The 21,782-nt window shown below is 44.3% G+C and overlaps 1 protein-coding gene across 5 annotated transcripts in view; it reads left to right on the top strand.

The window, feature by feature from the left end:
- LOC109879640 (vinexin-like) overlaps positions 1 to 21,782 on the top strand; it is a 52,675-nt gene that overhangs the window by 11,141 nt on the left and 19,752 nt on the right. For all 5 annotated transcript variants that reach the window (XR_004208919.1, XR_004208915.1, XM_031820178.1 and 2 more), the window contains exons 2-9: positions 10,257 to 10,334; positions 11,315 to 11,509; positions 11,858 to 11,936; positions 16,350 to 16,486; positions 16,726 to 16,789; positions 19,282 to 19,317; positions 19,420 to 19,501; positions 19,856 to 19,970. Coding sequence is in view for 3 of the 5 variants with exons in the window: in XM_031820178.1 (XP_031676038.1) it covers positions 10,323 to 10,334; positions 11,315 to 11,509; positions 11,858 to 11,936; positions 16,350 to 16,486; positions 16,726 to 16,789; positions 19,282 to 19,317; positions 19,420 to 19,501; positions 19,856 to 19,970 (720 nt within the window). In the remaining 2 variants the exon portion in view is untranslated. The remainder of the gene's footprint in view (positions 1 to 10,256; positions 10,335 to 11,314; positions 11,510 to 11,857; positions 11,937 to 16,349; positions 16,487 to 16,725; positions 16,790 to 19,281; positions 19,318 to 19,419; positions 19,502 to 19,855; positions 19,971 to 21,782) is intronic.

The raw sequence follows: 21,782 nt of genomic DNA, 5'->3' as shown, positions 1-21,782 counted from the left end.
CAGCACACAGGAGATTTCTCAGGTTCGCCTTTCAGGTCCAGCCCTATGAGTATCAGCCTTTCACTAGCCCCACTGACTTTCAGCAAATGTGTGGATGTGGCACTGACCCCTCTGAGGTCCAGGGGGCTCAGAATCTCTGCCTACATAGACTACATAGGTTACCTGCTCTGTACCCAGACACAGCAGCAAGCAGTGAGAAATACAGCTATCCTTACAACCCTCCCCACAGAGCTAGATTTCACGATCAATCAGATAAGAGCTGTTTGGTGCCCACACAGATCATAGAATATCTTGCGGGAAGAATAAATTATATTTTGTTCTAGGCCACTCTATTGGAAAGGCGAGTCACTGCGTTTTGCCAGTGCATCTCCATGTTCAGACTTGGGCATACGGTCACGCTCAAAAACGTGTCTCCGTTCATTGGGTTTGATGGCCTCCACCATATCAATAGTCCCGCTGGAGTGGAGAAATACCGCAATGGGTCCTGTTCGTACGTCTGTGTTATCTTCGTCACCTCCATCACAAGATAAAAGCATTTCGGCTCTCCGCCACTGGAGGGATCCCTTGATCTTAGTCAAAGGCACTCCCCTGGGGGTAGTGTCTGCAAGGAAAGGGTGTGACGACAGACACATCTGTCACAGGGCAGAGCAGTGAATGGATTGTGGCCTCCACAACTCTGTGTTACTCACATAAACTACCTTGAGTTGCTTACAGTGCTTCTGTATATTGGAAGCTTCAGCCCTTTGTAGTGGCCCAAATATGGGAGAAATACTGTAAGGACGGCTGTCCCTAGTTCTCTTCGCATTGTGTAGAAACGCGCACTGCCAGTTGTTAGGGAACAGAGGTTGTCTCTTATCCCGGTAGCCCCCCGATGGCCAGGACGGTTGTGGTTAGCAGAGATTATTTTACACAGGGAGATTTTCCATCCTCATCTAGACACCCTGGTACTCGGGCCTGTCCCATGAGAGGATGAATCTTAATGCAACAGGCCTACTGCTTAGGTTTGTTGAAATTATTCAAAGCACTTGGGACCCTTCTACGCGCTCACTGTATGATATCAAGTTGCGTGTGTTTAAGAGCAGGAACTGGCCATTCCCTTTCAGTGTTCCGTTTCAGAGGTACTTTGCTTACGGGAGGGGCTTCTGGACAGGGAGAAGGCTTACTCCACCGTTAAAGTCTATCTGGCCTCCATCTCTGCCTGCCATATACTGTAGACTTCAACAACGACACAGTGGGAAATCATCCCCTTATCTGTCGTTTTATGAAGGGTGCACGTTACTTACGTCCAAACAGCTCGTCCCAACTTGGGACCTATCTGTTGTACTTTAGGCTATGTCTCAGTCGTTGTTTGAGCCACTGGAAAGTGCACATATGAGACTTCTCTCATTCAAAACTGTCAAATCCGCAAAGCGAGCGGTAGAGCTGCACACACTGTTAGTTCACCCCTCTTGCCTGGGTTTTCCCACGGGGATATCCAAGGTTAACTAGAAACCTAACCCTTCTTTTGTGCCTAACGTTAGTAGAGCTTATCATTGCCTTACTTTGGAGCTATCAGTATTTCACCCTGCGCCATGTTCCTCTCTGGAGGAAGAGCGGCTCCGCTGTTTGTGTCCAGCAGTGGAGGCTCGTGGGAGGAGCTATAGGAGGATGAGCTCATTGTAATGGCTGGAATGGAATAAAGGAACGGAGTCAAACATGTGGTTTCCATATGTTTGATGTGTTTGATATCGTTCCAGTTACTACATTCTAACCATTACAATGAGCTCGTCCTCCTATAGCCCCTCCCACCAGCCTCCACTGTTGTCCAGTAAAGGCTTTACGACGAGAGCCCTGAGAAAAGCGACTAGCTCTTTAACTCTTGGGCACTCTCCCACGCAGTGAGGCCCATTTCTCACTAGCGTTCATCACATTGGACACAGTGACTGAGTTCATCAGGAATTGTGCAGGGGATGTGTTCCCCCTGTGACTATTAAAACCTACCCAAACCAAAAACCTTGGATAGATGGCAGCATTCGAACAAAACTGAAAGCATGGACCACCGCAATTAACCACGGCATGGGAATATGATTGAATACCAACAGTGTAGTGATTCTCTCCGTAAGGCAATCGAACAGGCAGACTGTCAGGACAGAGACGAAGTCTCAATTCAACGGCTCAGTCACAATTCAACGGCCCAGACACGAGTGGACACTGACATCTTGCTCCGGACACCTTCTTCACTCACTTTGAGGATAACACAGTGCCACCGAAACCCCTGCTCCCAAGGACTGTGGACTCTCCTTCTCCATGATAGTTCCAAAGTAAGACATTTAAGCATGTTAACTCTCGCAAGGTGGCCTGCCCAGACGGCCGTGTCCCCTGAGCATGCGCAGACCATCTGGCTGGAGTGTTTACAGACAAATTCAATCTCTCCTTATCCTAGTCTGCTGTCCCGACTTGCTTCAAGATGTCCACCATTGTTCCTGTAACCAAGAAAGCAAAGGTAACTGAAGTAAATGACTATCACCCCGTAGCACTCACTTCTGTCATCATGAAGTGCTTTGAGAGACTAGTTAAGGATCATATCACCTCCATCTTACCTGACACCCTAGACCTACTTCAATTTGCATACCACCCCAATAGATCCACAGATGATGCAATCGCCATTGCACTCACACTGCCCTATCCCATCTGGACAAGAGGAATACCTATGTGCAAATGGTGTTCATTGACTATAGCTCAGCCTTCAACACCATAGTACCCTCCAAGCTCATCATTACGCTCTGGGCCCAGGGTCTGAACCCCGCCCTGTGCAACTGGGTCCTGGACTTCCTGACAGGCCGCCCCCAGGTGGTGAATGTAGGAAACAACACCTCCACTACTATCACCGCCTGGTACGGCAACTGCACTGCCCGCGAACACAGGGCTCTTCAGAGGGTGGTGCGGTCTTAACATTGCCTGCCCTTCAGCACACCTACAGTCCCCGATGTCACAGGAAGGCCAAAAAGATCATCAAGGACATCAACCACCCGAGCCACAGCCTGCTCACTCTGCTATCATCCAGAAGGTGAGGTCAGTACAGGTGCATCAAAGCTGGGACCGAGAGACTGAAAAACTGCTTCTATCTCAAGGCCATCAGATTGTTAAATAGCCATCGCTGGCCGGCTACCATCCGATTATACAACCCTGCACCTTAGAGGCTGTTGCCCTATATACATAGAAATGGAATCACTGGTCACTTTCAAAAATGTAAGACTATTCACTTTAATTCATATGTACATATTGTATTCTACTGTATTTTAGTCAATGCCACTCCGACATTGCTCGTCCTAATATTTATATATTTCTTAATTCCAATACAATTTGACTTAATAGCGGATGCTATTATAAATGCTTATAAAAGCAAGGGTGTATCATCCCTAAGGGCTCATTCCACCAGAGGTATGGGTGCGTCATGGGCACTGTTCAAAGGCATCTCTGTGCAAGACATCTGCAATTTAGCATGTTGGGGCACCGTCCATACCTTCATGAGGTTCTACCGACTGGACGTCACTGCACCCTCTTTGGCATGTACGCTGCTTAGTTTTGGGGCCTCTGAGGGTTGATTAGCTGGTTTTGGAGAGTATACCAATGCTACTTGAGTTTGCCATATCCCATACTGAGTGACCAAATTATTATTTGAAATGGTTTACTTAACGTAATCCTAGTTCTATGATTTATATGTGAGGTCTGTCTACGACACACGTTGCATGATAGGAGTTCCTTATTGACCACATCCATTGAAGGCTTAACCCATAGTGAGTGACTTTACTCATTTTGTCATAGAACCGGGGTTACGTACAGCAACCTTACGTTATTGGGTCGGTCCCTTGATCTTTGTTGACTACACACATCTATTGATGTGACCTATGGACTGTATTTGAGCATCTCTTTTCTATTCAGTTACGCAGTTGCTATTCTGGGCCGTGAGGGAAAAGTCCCATAGATTTCTTGGGAGTCAGCAGCAGGGTGTGGTGAAGTTCAGTGACCCCATGCTGACTAACACTATTCTGACTCACTACATAATTATCCAATGTCTCTGTAACTAACACCAACTCTGTCTTCCTCTCTCTCTCTACAAAGTAGTATGTTGTCTCAACACAATCTAATTAGTCTACATGTCTCTACTGATCTCTGTATCTAACAGCTGAGTTTGTGAACAACTACACTACATGACCAAAAGTATGTGGCCACTTGCTCGTCGATCATGTCATTCCACAATCAGGGGCATTAATATGGAATTGTTCTTCCCTTTGCTGCTATGACAGCCTCCACTTTTCTGTGAAGGCTTTCCACTAGATGTTGGAACATTGCTGAGGGGACTTTCTTCCATTCAGTCACAAGAGCATTAGTGAGGTCAAATCAAATCAAATGTTATTTTATTGGTCAAATACATATGGTTAGCAGACGTTATTGCGAGTGTAGAAAAAAGGTTGGGCAACGATGTTGGGTGATTAGGCCTAGCTCACAGTCAGTGTTCTAATTCATCCCAAAGGTTTCGATGGGCTTGAAGTCAGGGCTCTGTTGCAGGCCAGTCAAATTCTTCCACACCGATCTCAGCAAACAATTTCTGTATGGACCTCGCTTTGTGCATGGGGGCATTGTCATGCTAAAACAGGAAAGGGCCTTCCCCTAAACTTTTACCACAAAGTTGGAAGCACAGAATCGTCTAGAATGTAATTGTATGCTGTAGCGTTAAGATTTCCCTTCACCGGAACTATATCAAATCAAATGTTTTTTTGTCATATGTGCCGAATACAATAAGTGTAGACCTTACCGTGAATGCAGTTCAAGAAATAGACTTACTTACTAAATAAGCAATATACTAAATAAACCTAAGTTAAAAAATATATATCAAAAAGTAACACAAGAAAATTACATAACAATAACAAGGCTATATACAGGGGTATCAGTACCGAGTCAATGTGTGGGGATACAGGTTAATCAAGGTCATTTGTAAAGTGACAATGCATAGATAATAAGCAGCGAGTAGCAGCAGTGTCAATGTAAATAGTCCGGGTGGCCATTTGATTCATTTTTAGCAGTCTTATGGTTTGGGGGTAGAAGCTGTTAAGGAGCATTTTGGTCCTAGACTTGGCGCTCCGGTACCGCTTGCCATGCAATAGCAGAGAAAACAGTCTATGACATGGGGGAATCTTTGACAATTTTTTGGGCCTTCCTCTGACACTGCCTAGTATATAGGTCCTGGATGGCAGGAAGCTTGGTCCCAGTGATGTACTTGGTCATAAGCACTATCCTCTGTAGTGCCTTCCGGTCAGAGGCCGAGCAGTTTCCATACCAGGCGGTGATGTAACAGGTCAGGATGCTCTCGATGGTGCAGCTGTATAACTTTTTGAGGATCTGGGGACCCATGGCAATTTTTTTTTATCTCGGAAGTCAAGTTCACAGACCTTTTCTCGTTTGGGAAAACGTTTGTCCTCCGTCCTCTTCCCTCCTCGATAGCCTCCTTTTGGCGTGGAAGCTTAAGTGTATCCTCCCTGACACGGAACCCAAACCGGCTGCGCGCGTGCACCATCGTGCGCTATCGTGCATACATTTATTTTGTCCTCCTACACCAAACGCGATCACGACACGCAGGTTAAAATATCAAAACAAACTCTGAACCAATGACATTAATTTGGGGACAGGTCGAAAAGCATTAAACATGTATGGCAATTTAGCTAGTTAGCTTGCACTTGCTAGCTAATGTTAATTTGTCCTATTTAGCCAGCTTACTGTTGCTAGCTAATTTGTCCTGGGATATAAACATTGAGTTGAAATGCACAAGGTCCTCTACTCCGACAATTAATCCACACATAAAACGGTCAACCAAATCATTTCTAGTCATCTTTCCTCCTTCCAGGCTTTTTCATCTTTGAACTTATATGGTGATCACATCTAAACTTTCATTGTATTACCACGACAACCGGCAACAAAGTTCGTCTTTCAATCACCCACGTGGGTATAACCAATAAGGAGATGGCACGTGGGTACCTGCTTCTATAAACCAATGAGGAGATGGGAGAGGTAGGACTTTCAGTGCGATCTGCATCAGAAATAGGAATTACTTCTATTTTAGCCCATGTGGGTGCAATAATTGAATAACATGGATTTCAAAATTTATTTTGCGTCGCTCGCGCACACGATGTGTCCGGTCTGGTCAGCATGTGAGTCCTTCAACGAAGAGTTTTGAAATTTGCCACAGCCCCTTTGAATCAGCTTTTTTTTCTGAAAACATTTAAAAATGATATTTTACTTAATCTGTTATCTATAACATTTCTTGCACTAGCTACATTTGTTTTTATCACTTTATACATTTATTTTGGGATTCCACCCTGTAAACACAATTTGCCTGATGATGCGCGATTGGAGAAGGAGAGTCTTGTTTTTTACAATCCCATTTTTGTCCAATTTCCCTCTCCTCACAGATATGTTTTACACATATTGCATTTAGATGAGTAAAATTGTGTCTGTTTTTATTTAATTATTCTATAGTTTACTGTTGGAGGAATCCCATCCTTGGTGTTTGCACGCTTGTAATCCGATAAGAATGTGTGTGGGTGGGCGCTGCTATGGTGACCAGTGAACTGAGATAAGGTAGGGCTTTACCTAGCAAAGACTTGGAGCTGGAGCCAGTGGATTTTGCGATGAGTATGAAGCGAGGGCCAGCCAACGAGAGCGTACAGGTCGCAGTGGGGGGTAGTATATATATATATGCATAATCTATGAGCAGAATTACTGTCTTACCTCAAAAAGCCATGAAATCCCTAGTTTGAAAGCGACAGCTTCTTGAAACTGTGCCATGCCATTTTCCCTACATTTGCCCTCACGTGGGCCAGCCCCCTAGCAATGCGAGTTCTAGCTAATGAGCTTCATCCCCTCGCATTTGAGTGACAGCTAGCAAGAGGCTTTCCCAGCAGGATCCAATGAGGTTGCAGGGCAGGCCCAACGTCTCAGTGGACACAGCATAGAGAGCGAGAGATCAATGACGTGGTGCACATATCTGCACATATGTGACATAGTACGCAGTTTTCGGGGACCACTTTTGGTTTGTAGGTGCTACTTTCAGAACTACTGGCTAAAAAGTATGCAAAAGTACCGGAGAATATCTTTCAAGTAGACTTTTCTAATTAAAGCATGCATTTTTGCAGTGCATGAGTTACTTGTGCCTATGCAGTATCCAGTGGGGGTGGGTGTGCCACAGTGGCTGTTTGACTTGATCCCTCCCTCAGAGTAGATATTGTAGTGGTGTTTGTTTGTGAACTGAGAGGATGTTTGTCTTCAACTGTTTTCTTTCCAAGTCTGTCACAAAACAGTTTGCATGTTGATGTCACGTCCTGACCTTTGTTATGTCTCTATTTTTGGTTTGGTCAGGGCGTGAGTTGGGTGGGAATTCTATGTTTTGTTCTATGTTTTGTATTTCTGTGTTTGGCCTGGTATGGTTCCCAATCAGAGGCAGCTGTCTATTGTTGTCTCTGATTGAGAACCATACTTAGGTAGCCTGTTCCCACCTGTGTTTGTGGGTAGTTGTTTTCTGTTTTGTGTGTCTTCACCTTACAGAACTGTTTCATTTTGTTCACGTTCTATCTTTGTTGTTTTTTGGTTATTGCAGTGTTCAGTTTATTTATTAAAATTAACATGGACACTTACCACGCTGCGTTTTGGTCTGATCCTTCCTATTCCTCATCCGAGGACAACGATTGTTACAGTTGATCCCACTCTTAATTGATCATGATTAGATACAGTATGTCTCTCCTGCGATAACACAATTTATAATATTTATACATGAAAAGAAGAAAAAAAGACAGCCCTATTACTCCAGCGATTGACATTAAGACCTGAATGGCAGCAGTGTTTGGAACAAAAAGGAGCTCAGTTGTTTGCCATTTTGGAGTATTAGATTAAACAGTCCTCCTGTGTGGAATGGCTGTTTGTCTAAAATGTCAATGCATCTGAGAGATGGGATCTCAGAGTGAATGTCAAAACACAGAGGATCACAAAGAACCAGCCCTGAGGGTCATAATGACCACAGAGTTTCGAGAAACCAACATGATGTCAAACATCTATAATGCTGCCTGCCCTAAAGGCCATTGGAAGTGTGAGTATTTATGTTGAAATACCACAGATACAACAACCAGAAGGCCGAACTAGTTTACACTGTTGGAAAATTTGATATTCTGGTACAGTGTCCCTCACATAAACATCATAGATAAGGATCCCCTTATTTTCCCTCTTATGTAATCTGGTTTATCCGGAGGTGAGGAGTCAGAGAGTGACATCATTGTCTGGAACCAGGAACACTGCTTGGCTCTCTCTGCTACATTGGGTCCTGTGTTGGACTACTGTTTACACACAGAGTACATATATCTGTCTTTGAGCACTGACCATAATGATTACAGTCTCTAATGTTCAGTTACATGGGCCACATGGAAAACCAATCAACCCAAATACTGTTGGACAGCTCTCAACCTTACCTGGCCAAGGCCCAAATTGGAGAAAGTTCACCTTTAGAATCATGTATCAATTCTCAAGTCCCATAGTATCAATTGTAGAGGTTTTCAGGTCTTGAGTTTCCATGCCAACTCTGTTATTATGTTTTGAGCCACTGTAGAGGAGAGGTGCCTCCAACGAGAGTCCCTATCTCCTTCATGTAGAAACAGCTCTTCTAATAGGATTTTCCAAGGTGCCGGTGATTAGGACCTGACTTCAGTCTGACATAGCTCACTTTCTCTACACTGTCCATTCTCACATATCTCTTTGCTTTATGTTATGGAAGAGTTTAGGGAGACTTGTGACTCATTGTGATTGTTTTGAATGGCCTCTGCTGTGGTAACAGGGAAAGGAGGATAACACAAACTTTCCACTTTCAGAATGCCTGGACAATGGGTTTATGGAATCTCAGTCAACTCTGCTCAGAACAGTTTTGATTTATGGCAGAAAAGGTTGTTCGGCATATGACTAATGACTTAGAGATTAAATGTTAAATCTTCCATGCAACGTTTTCTAGACAGTAATGCTATTTTCATCTGGAATGAGTTCACTCATCTTTCTGTGCTCTTCTGCCGGGAAGTGTATCAAGGTTCAGATCTCTGGGAGTGATTCTCAGCATGCATAACGAATTAACCAATAACTGTTGTGAAAGTGGAAAAGCTGTTTGTTGCTGGAAATACACTGTGCTAAAAATATTAGGAACACCTTCCTAATACCGGGTTGCACTCCCTTTTGCCCTCAGAACAGCCTAAATTCATCAGGGCATGGACTCTACAAGGTGTTGAAAGCGTTCCACAGGGATGCTAGCTGATGTTGACTTCAACACTTCTCCCAGTTGTGTCAAGTAGGCTGGATGTCCTTTGGGTGGTGGACCATTCTTGATACACATGGGAAACTGTTGAGCGTGAAAAACCCAGCAGCGTTGCAGTTCTTGACCCACTCATACCTGTCACGCCTGCTCCCACTCCTCCCCCCTGGCGCTCGAGGGTGCCAGGCTCCCCAGCATTACGCACTCCTGCCACCATCAGTACGCACACCTGCCTTTCCCTGTCACGCGCATCATCAGCGTATTATTGGACTCACCTGGACTTAATCACCTGTTTATTACCTCCCCTATATTTGTCAGTTCCCCATCTCTTTCCCCCGCTGCTGCATTGATTGTCGTTGTTTTGCCCGTGTGCTGACGCTGTGCCTGTCTTATTTCATGCCTGTTCCTTATTAAATGTTGACTCCCCGTATCTGCTCCTCATCTCCGGCGTCGGTCCTTACAATACCGGTACACCTGGTACCTACTACCATACGCCGTTCAAAAGCACTTCAATCTTTTGTCTTGCCCATTCACATAATCCATGTCTTATTTGTCTCAAGACTTGAAAATCCTTATTTAACCTGTCTCCTTCCCTTCATCTACACTGATTGAAGTAGACTTAACAGGTGACATCAATAAGGGTTCATAGCTTTCACCTGGATTTCCCTGGTTGAATGACATTCTAAGTTGCTTTCATTATTGCATCTCCTGAACTTTTTGGTCAGTTCCTTATCGGTCTTCAATACTTCCACGTGACCCAGCTCAGAGGCATAATGCAATTGTCTCTGGATTAAGAGGGAATTGACTATGAATCTCTTTGTCTCCTTTGGGGGTGTAAGAGAATATGCTGCCGTGATGTGATTGTTCTCTGTGTGTGAGTAAGCATGACATCAATTATTGGTCATGATCTAACCTTTTATGTGTGTTTTGTTTATCTCAGGTGGATACTTTTGCATCTGCACAAAGATTTGGACATCCGAGACTATCCAGGACCATAACAGATGACATGAAGTCTCAGGTACAGGCATTTTGGCATGCGCCCTAAATCACAAATAATTTATAATGTAAGACACACAGGAAGAGAGCTAGATCCTTAGTAGATCTGAATTATATGAAATTACATATTCAGGCAGACTCAAGGCATTGAAGGTTTGCTAGAGAAGTTAAAAAATAAAAAGATTTGCTCTGTCAGAGCCAATAATTCTTATCTTTGAAGTCTGCCTTGGCAGAGTTGGCATGAACAGCACACAGAGGGAGGCCTTTTAAATATGCTAAACAACAAGGAAAAACACTAACACGTACAAGGTAGAATGAAAATAACAGCTATTTATGGACGGGCTAGAATTTCCATGAAAATGCCCCAGTCCTGGCTCCACAATGGCATCTCTCTGATTTAACGAGATACAGTTTCACCCTGTGTAAGAGGCACAGGAACTTCCCATGACCCCCAGAGTCCACACTGGAGAGCTCAAATGCCCCCCTTATGCATTCAAACACACAGGAGTTGGATAGGATGGGTGGTTTTGGGCAGCAAGGGGGGGCGGACCCGCTATGGAAAGGAAGAGAGCAGGGGAGGGCTTTGGGAGCATCGCTAACGGTGGTGCACTTTCACTGTGGTCAACATCAGCAACCCCTTTCCAACCCCCTCGGCCTGGGCCACGCCCCCTGGTTGGAGAATACGCAGCCCAGCTGAATGGATGGTTAATGGGTTTATAATGTGCCTCTCCTATTTCAGCCCCCTGATTTAGGTCCTGAATGGACCTTTTCTCCAGCCTCGGCAAGGAAGTGGATGGAACAGCACTTCCTTCTGCTACTCTGCTTTAGTTAAATTCGAGGCCTTTTCACCAGGAGAGAGAGAGCGAGACAGAAAGACAGACAAATGAACATAAACATTCACAGAGAGACAGAAGGGTGAAGTGATCATCTCAACATGACATGACCCACTGACAACATGACATGGCTGTATTTAGATATAGTGTTCTACTGTCTCTCCTGTAGCATCGTGTGGAAGTCCGGGACCATCTGAATGGCTCTTGTATCGTCTTCTCTGATGATGGTCCCTCCTCCAGTCAGCAGCATCACCTGTCCCCTCCAGACCTGACCCAGGAGGTGGTGGTCATCTCCCCGGAGCTCCCCACCCCCCCTCTCAGCCCCTTCCGTTCCACAAGACTGCCACCTGTGGAGCAAATTAAGGTAAGCAACACTCTCAAGGAGATACAACTGGTTATTGTAGCACTGCAATGATAACAGCCGTTTGTCTGAGGTTACTGGTTGGGTTAGGGTTAGAGACCACATGTCATATTCATCAGACAGCTGCTTCTCCCTGTGGAATTGTCTTTTATCACAGGTTCAATGTTATGCTACTGGAATGGAATGTACTGGATATTGATAGTGGTCCTGTCTTTGTGTTGGATAATGCAATATATGCTAATGTACCTGCACTACACACTAAGTTGTTAATTTTCCATTTGACTGCAACCATACTCAGTCAAATGCTCTCCAACTAATGCTAATATTGGACTGACTGGGTTTCCATCCTAGGTCTCCGAGGTCAATGGGAGTGGCCCTCTTACTGACCCCCTTCGTTTTGGATCATACTATGGCCCTGCTCAATCAAATGGTAATATTATAATTTCAAGACAATTCTAATATAGAGCATCACAGTTTGAGTTTGATTTAAATATGTATTATGTTTAACCTGTCCCCCCCCAACATTCAGCTGAAAAGGCAGCGCGGGAAATTCCAAAATATTTTTTAGAAATATTTCACTTTCACACATTAACAAGTCCAATACAGCAAATGAAAGATAAACATCTTGTTAATCTACCCATCATGTCTGATTTTTAAAATGTTTTACAGCGAAAACACAACATATATTTGTTAGATCACCACCAAATCCAAAAAAACACACAGCCATTTTTCCCAGCCAAAGATAGTCACCAAAGCAGAAATAGAGATACAATTAATCACTAACCTTTGATAATCTTCATCAGATGGCACTCATAGGACATCATGTTACACAATACATGCACTGCCAGAAACCTGCAAAATTACCTCCAGCAGGCCACAAATGTGCATGTGTCTGCTCAAACGGTCAGAAACAGACTCCATGAGGGTGGTATGAGGGCCCGATGTCCACAGGTGGGGGTTGTGCTTACAGCCCAACACCATGCAGGACGTTTGGCACTTGCCAGAGAACACCAAGATTGGCAAATTCGCCACTGGCGCCCTGTGCTCTTCACAGATGAAAGCAGGTTCACACTGAGCACGTGACAGACATGACAGAGTCTGGAGACGCCGTGGAGAACGTTCTGCTGCCTGCAATATCCTCCAGCATGACCGGTTTGGCGGTGGGTCAGTCATGGTGTGGGGTGGCATTTCTTTGGGGGGCCACACAGCCCTCCATGTGCCTGCCAGAGGTAGCCTGACTGCCATTAGGTACCGAGATGAGATCCTCAGACCCCTTGTGAGAACATATGCTGGTGCGGTTGGCCCTGGGTTCCTCCTAATGCAAGACAATGCTAGACCTCATGTGGCTGGAGTGTGTCAGCAGTTCCTGCAAGAGGAAGGCATTGATGCCATGGACTGGCCCGCCTGTTCCCCAGACCTGAATCCAATTGAGCACATCTGGGACATCATGTCTCGCTCCATCCACTAACGCCACGTTGCACCACAGACTGTCCAGGAGTTGGCGGATGCTTTAATCCAGGTCTGGGAGGAGATCCCTCATGAGGCCATCTGCCACCTCATCAGGAGCATGCCCAGGCGTTGTAGGGAGGTCATACAGGCACATGGAGGCCACACACACTACTGAGCCTCATTTTGACTTGTTTTAAGGACATTACATAAAAATTGGATCAGCCTGTAGTGTGGTTTTCCACTTTAATTTTGAGTGTGACTCCAAATCCAGACCTCCATGGGTTGATACATTTTTCCATTGATAATTTTTGTGTGATTTTGTTGTCAGCACATTCAACTATGTAAAGAAAATAGTATTTAATAAGAATATTTCATTCATTCAGATCTAGGATGTGTTATTTTAGTGTTCCCTTAATTTTTTTGAGCAGTGTATATATCCAATAACATTCCAACCTGAGCATTCGTTTTTGTCTACAGAGTAATGGAACGTATGGCGATATCATGAGAAATGTGCGTGACCAGGAACTGGCATTCTGCCAGACCACTGACTCAAATAGCCCCCATCCGGCCCCACACACTAGAGGCTTCATTCCACGTTCTACTGACTGTTGACATCTAGTGGAAGGCGTAGGATGTGCGAACAGATCCATATCTTACTGGGATGTGAATAGGCGATGAGTTGAAAATCAACCAGCCCCAGAATTTCCACTTCCTGTTTGGAAGTTTGCCTGCCATATGAGTTCTGTTATACTCACAGACATAATTCAAACAGTTTTAGAAACGTGTTTTCTATCCAATAATAATATGCATATATTAGCATCTGGGACAGAATAGGAGGCAGTTCACTATGGGCACGCAATTCATCCAAAGTGAAAATGCTGCCCCCTATCCCTAAACATTTAAAGCTGCAATATGTAACTTTTTGGGCAAACCGACCAAATTCTCAAAGAAATGGTTTGTTATAAATCTGTCATAAATCTGTCATTCTCATTGAAAGCAAGTCTAAGAAGCGGGAGATTGGTTCAATGTGCGCTTTTTCTATGCTTCCAGTTATTAACTTTTGTTTTTGAGTCGTTTACTTTCGGTATTGTACACCAGCTTCAAAATGCTGAAAATACATGTCACGATCGTTTGTGGAATTAACTGACCAAGGCGCAGCATACGTAGAGTTCCACATGTTTATTCAGAATGAAACTCACAAAAAATATAAACAGCAAACGAAACGTGAAGCTAATGGCATGCTCACAGGCAATTAACCAAAAACAAGATCTCACAAAAACCCAGTGGGGAAAATGCTGCCTAAATATGATCCCCAATCAGAGACAACGATAGACAGCTGCCTCTGATTGGGAACCATACCAGGCCAACATAGAAATACAAAAACTAGAGTACCCACCCTAGTCACACCCCGACCTAACCAAATTAGAGAATAAAAGGTCAGGGATTGACAATACAATATTTTTGTTTATGGAAAATATACAGTACCAGTCAAAAATTTGGACACACCTACTCATTCAAGGGTTTTTCTTTATTTTTACTATTTTCTACATTGCAGAAAACTATGAAATAACACAAACGGAAACGTTTAGTAACCAAAAAGTCTTAAATAAATCAAAATATATTTTAGATTTAGATTCTTCAAAGTAGCCACACTTTGCCTTCATGACATCTTTGCACACTCTTGGCATTCTCTCAACCAGCGTCATGAGGAATGCTTTTCCAACAGTCTTGAAGGAGTTCCCACATAAGCTTAGCAGTTGTTGACTGCTTTTTCTTAATTAACTCAGTGTTCCAACTCATCCCAAACCATCTCAATTGGTTTGAGGTCGGGTGTTTGGGGAGGCCAGGTCATCTGATGCAGCACCTTCACTCTCCTTCTTAGTCAAAAAGCCCTTAAACAGCCAGGAGGTGTGTTTTGGGTCATTGTCCTGTTGAAAAACAAATGATAGTCCCACTAAGTGCAAACCAAATGGGATGACACATTGCTACAGAATACTGTGGTAGCCATGCTGGTTAAGTGTGCCTAGAATTCTAAATAAATTACAGTGTCACCAGCAAAGCACACCCACACCATTACACCTCCTTCTCCATGCTTCACGGTGGAACCACACATGCGGAGATCATCCGTTCACCTACTCTGCGTCTCACATAGACACGGCAGTTGGAAACCAAAAATCTCAAATCAGACCAAAAGACACATTTCCACCGTTCTAATGTCCATTGGCCGTGTTTCTCTTCTTCTTGTTGATGTCCTTTTAGTAGTGGTTTCTTTGCAGCAATTCGACCATGAAGGCCTGATTCACGCAGTCTCCTCTGAACAGTTGATGTTGAGATGTGTCTGTTACTTGAACTCTGTGAAGCATTTATTTGGCTGCAATCTGAGGTGAAGTTAACTCTAATGACTGACCTTCATGTCTTAAAGTAATGATGGACTGTCATTTCTCTTTGCTTATTTGAGCTGTTCTTGCCATATTACGGACTTGGTCTTTTACCAAATAGGACCTTGTCACAACACAACTGATTGGCTCAAACACATTAAGAAGGAAAGAAATTCCACAAATTAATTTAATTTGGCACACCATTTAACAAGGCACACCTGTTAATGTCAAGAGTGTGCAAAGCTGTCATGAAGGCAAAGGGTGGCTACTTACATATTTTGATTTGTTTAACACTTTTTTTTGGTTACTACATGATTCCATGTGTTATTTAATAGTTTTGATGTCTTCACTATTATTCTGCAATGTATAAAATAGTAAAAATAAAGAAAAACCCTTGAATGAGTAGGTGTGTCCAAACTTCTGACTGGTACTGTATTTCACAGCGGTTTAGATGGTACAACACTAGACTTGCTTGTTTTGTCAGATAAACTGAAGCTAGGCAAACGATTAGAATTTTATCAACCAGGAAATGGCGGAGTGATTTCTGCATAGTGCATCTTAAAGTGACAAATTTTATGGGATCTTTGGTGAAAGTAGTACCCTCAAGGGAGACATGACTAATACTGTATGTGATGTAGTCTCTTCCCAGTGTTTACGCCAAGTAGAGCATGGGTTGAATCTTGTGCTAAAATATATTTTCATGTGTCAAAGCTTTATGTACCACTGAAGGACAGTTCTTTTTTATAACCAGCTTCAATCAAGCCTTTACAATCATGTTATTATCACCCTAAAATAAATGATATGATGTAGGATATTAACCACACAATTAACAAAAGTGTTTCATAAATGAAATCAAACTCCATTTCACAGTGGCACTCTATGGCCACCCAGTGGCAATGATGGTGAAGGCAGCTTGAATGTTCATACTGTTACTCAGCTGAAATGTAGAAGAAGAATGAGGACAGTTTAAACTGCCATTGATAAGAGACCTGTGCTGTCCTCTCTCTCTGTAACAGGGGGTCTCTCTAATGGAGTCCAGACCAGGGGCTCTTCCACTCTGCCCCGGAGGGCTGATACGAGGGAGGAGCGCCTTATCAAATTCTCTGGGATCGGCCCAGTGGATGAGACAGGGATGCCCATCGCCTCCAGATCAGTAAGATACACACAGTGTACAGCAGCATTCGTCAGTGGAGCTCAAGAGTCACTATACACATATGGTCCTAGGGCGCAGAGTTTATCCTAAATTGGTCACTCACACAGAAAAAACTCCTTGGTCTGCTCCTAGTTGTCATTTAGCCAAAATGTTCTAATTTATGTACTCTGAAACTTGTGAGTCTACAAACTTCTATGTCTACAAACATGTTTTTGTCATTTTCCCTTTTCTCACACCAGAGTGTGAACCAGCCCAAAGACTGGTACAGGAGCATGTTCAGACAGATCCACAAGAAGCCAGAAGGTATGACCCCTCCTCCCTCGCCCCTTCTCTCACACACACCAGCCCACACAGACAATTCCTGTCTGTCAATGTCAGCCTCCAGAAAGCTGATCCATGGTGCAGATTATTCCAAGGAGAGGAGAGAACGCTCAAGCCATTTTGATATCTATACCCAGTCATTCCAACTTCTCAACATATCTAACTCCATCCTACATCTTTCATACCGGTCCTCATCTCCAGTTGTATATCAGTAGTCTATTCCTTTATACCGGTCCTCATCTCCAGTTGTATATCAGTAGTCTATTCCTTTATACCGGTCCTCATCTCCAGTTGTATATCAGTAGTCTATTCCTTTATACCGGTTCTCATCTCCAGTTGTATATCAGTAGTCTATTCCTTTATACCGGTCCTCATCTTCATGGTTATGTGTATGCTTGGTGATACTCAGGGTCAGAAGACCGGAATGTCCAGGATGGATCTTGGTTTAAAACTGATTCTCAGGTGTCACCACTCTCCAGGCAGTTGGCTTTTAAACCCCAACAGGTATCACAGCTACTGATCTTTCCTCAGAGGCCCAGTTCCACCACTGTGGGAGTGTAATATTGTGTATGATCAGGCACCAACCTGATTATTGTGCAGGTGATGGATTCTTTTGGCAGACCACAAACTATTTGCACTACTCACATATCAAAGATAATGGCATTGGAATGCAACAACTGAATAGAATATAGCATCATAATTATGAGTTAAAGGTTTGAAATGATCACAAATCAACAGAGCAAATGGGTGGATGTTCCTCATCTACATGACCGTGTCACGTATACTCCCTCTACGGTGCTCGAGTTCATCAGGCTGCTCATTATTACGCACACCTGTCACCATTGTTACGCAAATCAGCGCATCAATAGACTAATCTGGACTCAATCACTTGCCTGATTACCTTCCCTATATATGTCACTCCCTTTGGTTATTTTCCTAGGCGTTATTGTTTCATGTCTGAACACTACTCATGTTTCTTGTTTTGTTCCTTGTGTTATTTATTATTAAAAGTCACTCCCTGAACTTGCTTCCCGACTCCCAGTGTACACGTGACAGAATAAGGCCTCACCAAAGGGGAGCATCAGGGAGATTTTTTTGTGTGTTTTATTTTTTTGTGAGTGTAGATGACGTCGTGTTTGAGGGCCGCTACCGGGGATGCCTCAGCAGGTTCATCAGGTTTACAAGACCTGGTTGTCCCGTCAAGCGTCTGTTGCCGAGTCTACCGAGGATGCCTCAGCTGGCTCGTCAGGTTCACAAGATTTGGTTGGCTCGGCAGGCCCCAATGCCTCAGGCTCCCCCGCCTCGGGCCGGTTCATCACGTCGGGCTCCCCCGCCTCGGGCCGGTTCGTCACGTCGGGCTCCCCCGCCTCGGGCCGGTTCGTCACGTCGGGCTCCCCCGCCTCGGGCCGGTTCGTCACGTCGGGCTCCCCCGCCTCGGGCCGGTTCGTCACGTCGGGCTCCCCTTCCTAGGCCAGCTCGTCAGCTTCCCGCGCCTCGGCCCTACTCGTCAGCTTCCCTCGGGCCGGCTCGTCAGCTTCCCGCGCCTCGGCCCTGCTCGTCAGCTTCCCTCGGGCCGGCTCGTCAGCTTCCCGCGCCTCGGCCCTGCTCGTCAGCTTCCCCTGGCCGGTTCGTCAGCTTCCCCTGGCCGGTTCGTCAGCTTCCCCTGGCCGGTTCGTCAGCTTCCCCTGGCCGGTTCGTCAGCTTCCCCTGGCCAGTTCGTCAGCTTCCCCCGGCCGGCTCGTTAGGTTCCCAGTTCCCATGCCTCGGCCAGCTCGTCAGGTTCCCGCGCCTCGGCAGGCTCATCAGGTTCCCGCGCCTCGGCAGAAGTGTCCGGCCTGCTCCTCGGGACCGTCCCTCTGGTCGGCGTCCTGCGGCTGGAGCTGCTCATAAGGGAGGAGGTACTATCATGTATACTCCCTCTCCAGCACTTGAGGTCGTCAGGCTGCTCATTATTACACACACCTGTCACCATCGTTACGCGCATCAGCACATCATCAGACTCACCTGGACTCAATCACCTGCCTGATTACCTTCCCTATATATGTCTCTCCTTTTGGTTCTTTCCCTAGGCGTTATTTGGGGCTCCCGAGTGGCGCAGCAGTCTAAGGCACTGCATCTCAGTGGTAGAGGCGTGATTGGGAGTCCCATAGGGACACAATTGACCCAGCGTCGCCCAGGTTTGGCCGGTGTAGGCCGTCATTGTAAATAAGAATTTGTTCCTAGCTGGCTTGCCTAGTTAAATAAAGGTTAAATATATATATTTTTTATTGTTTCTGTTCTGTGTTTCATGTCTGTACGCTACTCATGTTTCTTGTTTGTTCCTTATGTTATTTATTATTAAAGGTCACTCCCTGAACTTGTTTCACGACTCCCAGCATACATGTTACAGACCTCCTCTCAATGGGGGGAGGGCTTACTATGATTACTGTTATCTAAATCCCTGTTTCTCTTTGCTGTCTTTGCCCATTTGATAGAAACTGACGAGGACTCTGAGCGATGGTCTGCTGAAAGTGAGTGCAGAGGAAATATCAGGTTTCATGTTCTGAACTGTAACAAATCTACTCTATTTAGATGACCAGTATTTCCTAACACTCATTTCTACTGATCTTAAGGGAGCCGGGCCCTCGCTGCTGACTCAGCCAGTGGGCAGGAGACTCTGACCCACATGGACAATTATGGAGCCCTCCCTGACTGGTGAGACTGAGAGACTGATGAAGGCGACTGTGCGAGTTCATGTTCAACCTCCTTATTTAAAACAACAGTAGAATTCCTGTTGAGAATGTTAAGATGTGTTTGTTTCTACTACTGTATAACCATGACCAAGTTCACATCACATCAGATGCATGTGATCAGTCATTGTGAAACACGAGGTACATGCAACTTGGGTGAATGGCTATATGTGTGAATTCTAACCCAGTCCAAATGCAAGGAGTTGGGGGAGAGACAAAAACAAGTGCCGGATAGACAAGTTTGGATCTGTTCCTACAGGTACTGACAATGAATCCATGATTTAAGTTGTTTGCGTGTATGTTGGGGATTGTGTTTCAGGAGTGAGCTGGGGGTTAAAGATACGCTTTCAGATCGATGGGGGCACCCTCCACAGCCCAGGAGCATATTTGACTTTGAGCCTGGACAGAGCACCACATCAGAGGTCCAGAGTCAGGTAAAGCCTCACACCCTTTTTAATTTAACATGCAGCATTACTGCACACTGGAATTTAGATGGCACCTGGGCATAGTGTTTCTGTTGAACGGTAGCACTGTTGCACATATTTTCTTGAAGTTAGATTCAAAATTGCTGATTGTAAAACAACTTGTTTTTCATTGAAGTTTTCAAAAGATTTGTGGCTTAGCCTCAGAACTATGTGCTGTATTCACTAGTGTGGGGGTGGGCTGCCCTCGAGCTACTTGTGACAGCGTTCACCTAATCTTTTTCCTATGAGGATTAGTTTGTGTCAATACCCTGGAATGCCTCTCCGCTGAGAGCACAATGAAAATAAGCCTCCAGGTGTTTTTATGTTCATTTTTAATGTATGTAATGTTGTCTCAAGCTACGACTTTTAATGATCTAATGAATTCAATCAATCAAGCATCTCACGCCAGGTATTCAGGAACTTGTTAATGCGGTCACTGGTACAATGGCACACCCACACCAGGTTTATTTCCGGTTTCCTTCTTAATTGCGAGAATTTTTTGGAACAAGCAAAATAACATGAAGAACGTGTTTGTTTACCATGAACTGCCGTGAACCACCGGGTGGTCAACAGTGTTAGTATTGCTGTTTGTGATGCATGTGTTCCCTGGGTCATTTATTATCTTACTAAAATAAACAAGGTAACTCTTTTAACTGCCCATACATGTTTGTGTGTGTGAGTGTGAGGCCCTGTGTGCACTGAATGTCTGTTAAAATACCTTGAATGATTTAGAGTGGACTGTGTTTGTCTGGGCTGAAGTTTTGAATGGCTCTTGTCACCACATCCCAGATCTGGTGCAAATTGAGCCTGGCGTCTCATAATGGGAAGAAAATAAAGCTTTGTTTCCAATCTGCCACAGTAGAGTCCCCCACGGGGCCAGGCGTCTTGTGATACTGATTATGCCTGTTAACCTCTTGTGGTGTGTAATGCTTCACAGCGTGGAGGCTTATTGCATTTCCTCAGGAGGTCATAGCTTGGATTCCTCTAGATTAGGTAAAAGTCAACTCACTGATACAGGGTCAGATATTTTTTCTGGACCCAGGTTTTTTTATTTTCTTTTTCGGAGCTTAAAGGTCCCGAAGTTACTCTGGCAAAAGGTGCTTGTTTTTCTTTCATGCAGCCACAACTCAATAGTGCCGACCAAAATAAGATGTACTTTGATTGAAACAAACCACAAGTATGCTACAGTTAACTTCTTATGGCTTACAACAACAGCCAGTGAAAGTGCAGGGTGCCAAATTAAAAACAACAGAAATCTCATAATTAAAATACCTCAAACATAGAAGTATTTTACACCATTTTAAAGAAACTTGTTGTTAATCCCACCACAGTGTCCAATTTCAAAAAGGCTTTACAGCGAAAGCACACCAAACGATTGTTAGGTCAGCACCTAGTCACAGAAAAATACAGCAATTTTTCCAGCCAAAGAGAGGAGTCACAAAAAGCACAAATAGAGAAATTAATCACTAACCTTTGATCTTCATCAGATGACACTCATAGGACCTCATGTTATAAAATACATGTATGTTTTGTTCGATAAAGTGCATATTTATATAAAAAATTCTCAGTTTACATTGGCGCGTTACGTTCAGTAATGTTTTGCTTCCAAAACATCTGGTGATTTTGCAGAGAGCCACATCGATTTACAGAAATAGTAATCATAAACTTTAATATAAGATACAAGTGTTATGCACAGAATTAGATATATTCTTCTCCTTAATGCAACCGCTGTGTCAGATTTCAAAAAAACTTTACGGAAAAAGCACACCATGCAATAATCTG

The sequence above is a fragment of the Oncorhynchus kisutch genome, linkage group LG3 (genome assembly GCF_002021735.2).
Source record: "Oncorhynchus kisutch isolate 150728-3 linkage group LG3, Okis_V2, whole genome shotgun sequence".
NCBI classification, from domain to species: Eukaryota; Metazoa; Chordata; class Actinopteri; order Salmoniformes; family Salmonidae; genus Oncorhynchus; species Oncorhynchus kisutch.
The sequence above is the reverse complement of the archived record's forward strand: the minus strand, read 5'-3'. Positions and strand labels throughout refer to the sequence as shown.